A 7,444-nucleotide genomic window follows, 5' to 3' on the forward strand; every position below is an offset into this window, starting at 1 on the left:
TAACATAGGTTATAAGTGATTCTTTTTTTTTGTAATCAACTTTTTATTGATTTTAAACATTAATAACACAGGAACTAAACACAAACATTGAATACACACAACACCGCCACCCATCCCTCCCCCCTTCCTCCCCCTCCCCATGGGACACACAGTCATACCTCTTTACAGAATCAGAATCAAAACAATCAAATAGGACAATGTGATGTACAGGATTACAAACATACAGCGTAACACAGATGAACCTCAAAGGTCATGACAATAATGCTTTAACATCCTCTGCAGCTTTTTCCCACATCTGCAACGTTTGTGGCTTGGAATTATTAATGCGAGCTGATGACCACTCCAGGTAGATCAGAATGGTGCGCTTAAGGCAGCCTCTAGCTTATGCTTTCTGATTTTTACGTGTGTTTTCATTGTATGAATTTCTGCTTTTCTTTCATTCTGTCACTCAGCCTGATTGTCACATTCTACAGTCGAGTCAGCCATTGCATTTCATTCATCCATGTACAGCTCAAGTGTACTTGTTTGTACAGTACATTCATGATTTGCTAGATCAAAGCTAGATGCTGCTGTCTTATCTGTCTGTGAAACCCAAAACCAGTGCTCCTGCAGAGATGCAGTGTGTTTAGGGAAGTGCACTTCACTGTGTGTCCCTCCAAAATAGATTTAAGTGCAGGGTAGGAGCCACATCGAGGTCAGCATTCCTGCCCCACTGCTCTAGTCAACCCTGAGACAAGTTAGAGTGGATCCAAACTACAGCAGTCTACCGTTTGATAGACAGACCCAGAGAAAAAAAACGTAGTATAGCTTTAAAAAAAGCATTTAAAGGACCAGGACCAGATTTAGTGGCATCTAGTGGTGCAGCTGCAGACAACAACTCTCTCGCTTCACCCTCCCTTTCCAAGAAGAAAGGACAAACTACAGTAGCCGCAAACACGCAAAAAATTTTAATGGGCCTATCTAGAGCCAGTTTTTGGTTCCGCTCAGTCTTAGATAAAAAAAGCCAGACAATTAATATCTTCAGGTGAATATACACAAACAAACACACAGTTATGCAGCAAAAACCAAGGTGTAAAGCAATCCACTGTGCAATAAGACAAATAAAAGATATTTAAGATATTCAATGCACATAGCTACTATAAGTCCTTGGAAAGCATCAACTTGTTCAAACAGAATGTGCAAATTGCATACAAAGTCAATGGAAAGATGCAATTAGAGGCTAATTCTCCCAGCGCAAACTGACATGGAGAAGCGTCTGCCCAAGTTGAAAGCTTTTTAACTTTAAATTCTTGCTTTTCCCTGGGTTTTATAAATCTGTTTATTGGAAAGAGACTGGAGGGAAATAACAGAAAGAGTCTCTGTGTGTACTGAGATCAGTCAGAGGCTGAGCTGAACACAAACACCCAAACACACTGTTGACGCGTCTGTTGCTTACTAGCTTCAGCTAGTATCTATACAGTAGATACATTGGCTGTTTGGGGCAAATCAACGCCAACGTCACTGTAGACTGATTTTCTTGACGGAGCAAGGCTAGTTGTTTCCAGTCTTTAAGCTAAACTAAACTAACTGGCTGCTGTAGCTTAATATATACTGTACTGACGCGAACAGTAGAAACAGTAACAGTAAAATCAACAAAAAACAAAGATGACGGACTCTCAGGAAGTTGAATTAGTGGTAATATTTTGGATTGCCGGTTTTGTTAAGGAAGGTTTTTCCTGCAGTGAATGTGGAATATGTGTTTGCCCATGCATTGGATCTCTTCTGTGCCCCTGCCTATCACAGAATATGACTAAGGTGCATTCAGTGACATCTTAATGGGAACTCCTATACTCATTACTTCTCCTCCAGTGACAGTGTCAAGCCTGGAGCATCATTCAGCCTCTTCTCCTCCTCTGCGACACTGAATAGCTGCCATATGGCAAACCGGACTGGTCCACTTAAAGAGTGACAGGTGCCCATTATCATCTCTTGCGACTATACATCCTAAAACAATAATAATAATAATAATATACATTATAATTATGGCTAGTAAACAACTTAAATCATCTTGTGCAGTCACACTGTAGTTTTAAACCTGAAAACTTTAAATTTCCAGGGAGATTTCTAGTACAGTGACAATCAGGAGGAAGATAGTGACAAGAGCTCTCATCACGCAAGCACACTCAGAGAGAGGGAGAGAGAGAGAGAGAGAGAGAGAGAGAGAGCAGCTACAGTCGGTGGCATGTAAGAGCTCCATCAGTTCCTCCCTTAGGGTAGACAGTGCCTTGCATTAGGACGCAGAGAGCCAGTGAGTCACCTTGCCTCAGTCCATCCTGAGAGCATTCAGCACTTCACTGTCAGCTGGTCCTGTTATTCCCCTGAACCAAGGTTAAGGAGCTGGACAGTTAAAGCTCAAGTGTAACGGAAAGGTGTTTTTATTTATGTTTTTATAGAATAACAATAAGTCCTAGATACTCAACAACAGAAAATCAAATCAGTTCACATACACAAAGACGTTTAAATAAATAAGATACAGAGAGGATGAAGGTCAGAGTTCAAGTGAAAGAGACTTCCCAACTGTGGGTACTTCTACAGTTACCAATACCATGCTTAAATACAAAGCTAGAAGTGAAATTAGCTTATTGTAATGGTTAACAGTTATAGTTAAAAGTATTTAAAAGGTAAAAGCAGTAGATAAATTGTTCAAGTTGTTAAAAGCAATTGATAAATATTGTTGAAATAGCTAAAAGCCTTTGTAAAAAATGATTAAAAAAGCTCAAAGTAATGAAAATTAATACTGAAGTGTGCAGTTTCTACCACTCCAAGTGTATGTCCAAATGTAAACTCGTCCAAACTGACCTAAATATTCACAGTTCCACTGTATTATGAGAAATATATTTAATCATTTTTAAAATCAGTTCAAATTAACACATAATAACATGACAGTGATGTCGATGAATGGGTACTTTAGTTTATCTGACAGGGCTGTGGAGGTACATTAGAGAAAAAGACTGGGAACCACTGCTGTAGCCCATTATGAAAATTATGGCGCCTGCTGTGCAATATTCAGCGGACTCACACCTGGGGGCCTTTATTCTGTGCACATCAAAAGAGGTGGGTCATGAGTCTTGTGGTCACGCTCTGAGTGGGCTATTTACTTTGGAATATAATTGTTTGAGAAGAAAGTGGGAGTGAGAAAGGTGCCAGGCTAGCCCTCCTGCTGCTTTAAATGGTTTAAGATGAATTTCCTGCAGTTTGTGCAACTGCTCGCCAAAGAGGGCACATTGTGAGCAATAAAAGCAATAAAGGAGGTGTTTCAGAGTAATCCCTGCAAGCGAGATTTTGCAGAAACAAAAATAAGGTTTCCTTTCTTCATAATTGATCTTGTTGGCTTGTCTGGAGCGTTGGCTGAAAACTGCAGCTGTACAGGACACCTGACACTGGTGCAGCAGATGGTGGTGTCTCCTGGTCTTTGTTCCAGAGTTGTGCAGGTTGTCAGTGGCTCTCTTACCTGACCTGAAATAAAATGTAGATGAGACGGTTCCACGGCTGCTGCTCTGTAGGTTTATTAGCTAAATAACTGTGACTCATTACCATGGAATCTGCTTCCAGATGTTTCTGCCACACATTTTTTATTACTTAAATGCTGCCTGGTGAATAGCAAACACAAGAGTAGAGTAACTTATAATCAGAAGCATGGCTTTTAAATTCAGCACATTTGAAGAACTGTGGATTTAGTTGCTGTATGTCTAAAGGAAATATTAGAGTGTTTATTGTAGTTAACCACATTTTCTTTATCGTTAGGGACTGTAAGAACATGGCTAAGAACACACAAATTATGTTTCACTTTTTTAACCCTTCCCTTGGCTAAGAAACATTTCAACACCTAGCCCAAAATATCTCAAAAGTAATACACAATTGTAGCCCAGAACGGACAAACCAAACACTGGCTTAAGATATGGCTAGATGCCACTAAATCCTACACAATTAACCTGTAAACATCAAAGTCTGTTTACAGGTCTTGGCGAGTACTGCTGTATATGTGAAAAAAATATGTATTTTGTCTTTTGTGGCTCCAGAGGGATCTACACAAAATCAGAAAAAATGGCTCAAGTGATGTCACTAAATTAGCCGCTACTAGCACAACACACCTGATCTCCTACAAAACTGTTGAGGGTCAAGTTGTGTTATGGGTAATGTAGGGATCAGGTTTTGACAAGGAAGAAGAATAAGTGTAATAAAAAAGGCAATATCTGCTTCTGCTGGATCGATTTTAATTTCTTTTTTTACCGTCCATCATAAGTCCGACAATGTTTTAGAGTGCAATGCTAAATACTTATACAGATTAATCAAAATGTCTTTATGAACCAAGACCACTTCCCAAAACAATTAAGACAACACTGAAAAGAAAGACAACTCCCCAACTTCTTTACAGTCCCTTGCATGTTTTACTGTCTCAATGGGGAAAAGTGAAATAAATCACTCTAACAGCAACTGTCTGCTCCTGAATGAAGACTGTCTCCTTCGCTGCAGGCAGCATGTGCATTAAATTAACAGCATATTATGAGACAGGAGCCATTAAAGCCAAAGCTACTTTTTTTTCACACTGATTAAAGGGCTAAGTAGAGAGTGACTGCTTTCAGCCATTTCATAAGTTGACATCCTGCAAACACTAAGAAGGGTGCAGTACGAAGCTGCAGAGGAATGAGAAACTGTCAGCAAAGCGAAATGGAGTGCAGTCTGCCTCGTCACCCTCTGAGTCAGGAAGACTAACTAACACACAGAGGTGTGAATAATGAAAACGCATCTGAAATTTACACATTATTACCTTTGGGAGAAGTCTCTGACAGGTGCAACTAGGAGGCCTAATTACTACCCTACATTATTTTCTCATTCAGATACTCACTATTCAAATAATTACACATTTATATGACAAATATAAAAAGAGGAAAGAATTTGACATTTGAAAGGGTTTATGTTTTTTATTGCACTTTTGACCTGTAAAGAGAAATCACAAGTGAGTTAATCTTATTGCATTCATTGACTAAATCAGATACACTATTCAAATGATCACTTTTCAGACTGTAGTCTTGTGCGCTACCATGACATTGATGTAATGCCCCACTCTCTCTTTCTCTTTCAGGTGTGCTAAGTCTGCCCGAGGGTCTGACTCTTCACAGGGACCAGCAGCAGCAACAGCAGCAGCAGCAGCGAGCGGGGAAGAGCGGAGAGGGAAACGCCTACAGTCAGTCTGACCTGCGCTCCGTTGAACAGTGTTTACTGGCTACAAGAGTGGGCAGCATCTCCGAACTCAGTGAGTCGTCTGTGTGTGTGGGTATGATGGGAAAAGCCTGGGTGGGGAAGTGAAGAGCCAGAGTTGACACCTCCTTTAATATGCTCTGTAGTCAGTGGTCAGAGTCAGGTGATGATAATTTAGACAATGTTGTGCTTTCAAGACCCATTCCTGTGCAGAGCTCTATAGAAAAATGGTTTCTCAAGTTTGGTGCAGCAGACTTTGACTTGTCTGTACAAAGGCCTGACCTCAAACTCATCCAACACCCTTGGGGAAGAATTGGAGTTGCAACTGCTAGCCAGGCTATATCGCCCAATACCAGTAACTGACCTCACTAATAGGCTTTTTTCATAGGAGGAACTACACTAGGTGTAACTAATAACATTAACAAGTCTCCATTCTATTCAAGTGTTCCAGTAAGTAATGACAGTGTGACAGAGACCGCTTTAGGTCAAGAAGTCTACCTTTGAAAAAATACATCAAAAAGTCTGTGTGTGTATCAGGGTTTGATAAATATGGCTGAAAGCTAGTAGTCGTGGTTTTTAGCTGAAATTGCGGACACCTGTTATTTTTGGCTGATATTCAAGAGTTTTAAATTGGACCATTTTCATGCCAAAACAATATGCCATGTTCAGTACTTAGTGGTTCCCCCAGAATTCTGTTCTTTGCTGAAAATCCTTCTGATATACCATCTGATACAAAAGCTGTAATTATTTTTGGTGTTTTAGCAGCTCTCTCGGGCAGAGAGACCCACCACACTTACTCAGTGGTAGAGAGTGCTTTTTAGCCCAGTTTGCGGCATCACTCTTGGGATGGCAATGTCGGTATGTCGGTCAGCCTGCTGGTCCACCACTTTGGCCCAAACTAGAATTATCTCAACAACTATTGTGATGAAACATTCATGGTTCAGAATATTTATCCTAATGACAGAGGTGACCCCCTGACTTTTGTTCAACTTGTAAAGGATGGATTTTGCTTCTACTCTTCCTCCAACTGTACAAAAATTAAAACAAAATATCCGATCACATCTTGCCCCGGTAACGTCATTCGGAGCCAGAGTCTGCACAGTAGCGATGGGGTTGGTGGAGCCGTATCCAGATCCCGCCAAGCCGACTCAATCACAAGCCGGGCTCAGCTGCCAATTATGATGCAAAGCACCCTTTTTAAAGCTTCAAATAATTAAAACCGAACTTGTCAGAAAAATCAATGCTTGAATATACATCAGCCTGATAATGAAAATGACAGAAACAATCTTTGTGAAAAATGTATTTGACGTGTACTTTGTTTTTGTTTTTTGTTTGGCCCATATTGCATCTGCTAACATTGAGGCAGCGGGCTTTATGACCTTTACCTGGGGAAGTGAACTGTCATGTCGTCCATCTTTATATATGTTGATGGGCTAGTGACATAGGTTCTGAGAAATGTCTCAACAAGTATTGGATGGACTGACATTTGGTTAGGGATACATTTTAATGACTTTGGTCTGGCCTAAATTTCTATTTGTCCAATATTTCGGTTTTCTAATCGACCTACCTGCTAAACTAATGACATTCGTGTGAGCCTCAGCTGTGCATAGTGCTAAGTAGCATTATGTTAGCATGTAAACATGCTTAGCTAAGATTGTAAACATGCTTACCCTTGCATTTAGCTCAAAGCATCTCTGCAGCCTCACAGAGCCACTAGCATTGAGGTAGACTCTTTAATGAATTTATCATTACAAGAAATTTTGATTGCAGGTTTTTATTAAGGTTTTTAGGTGTGCAGCTGTGGTCAGCTAGAAGTCTCCTTCATATTTGGATGACATTATTAACTGATATATATGATATATGATAATGTCATGTTTATTAAGGCACAAACACTGTCCCATGCATTCTGTAAATCACTGTATCACAATATTGCTGTGTGTGTGCGTGTATGTGGGTTCATAAGTGAATGTGAATCAGCGGGAGTTGCACTGTGAAAGAGAACAATTCTAATGAACTTCAGCCATTCATTAAAAAATGATTTTAGCTTATAAGTTTGACAAGCTTTCCAAAAGTTAATTGCATGTCGTTCCACTCCCAATGAACTCATTATTCAAAGAATAATGGGCATCTGAATGCTTTCGGAATACGTTTATACAGTACGAAGTCATTCACATAAGCCTTAGGAGTCTGCTTTATACAATATTAA

General features: G+C 40.0%; 1 protein-coding gene across 1 annotated transcript in view; it reads left to right on the forward strand.

Annotated features, from left to right (window-relative positions):
* btbd11b (BTB (POZ) domain containing 11b) overlaps window positions 1-7,444 on the forward strand; it is a 69,359-nt gene that overhangs the window by 39,817 nt on the left and 22,098 nt on the right. The window contains exon 2 of the mRNA XM_035665113.1: window positions 5,123-5,293. Within this exon, the coding sequence (XP_035521006.1) occupies window positions 5,123-5,293 (171 nt within the window). The remainder of the gene's footprint in view (window positions 1-5,122; window positions 5,294-7,444) is intronic.

Source organism: Morone saxatilis, unplaced genomic scaffold (genome assembly GCF_004916995.1).
Source record: "Morone saxatilis isolate NCDOM2014 unplaced genomic scaffold, NCSU_SB_2.0 Contig2, whole genome shotgun sequence".
NCBI classification, from domain to species: Eukaryota; Metazoa; Chordata; class Actinopteri; family Moronidae; genus Morone; species Morone saxatilis.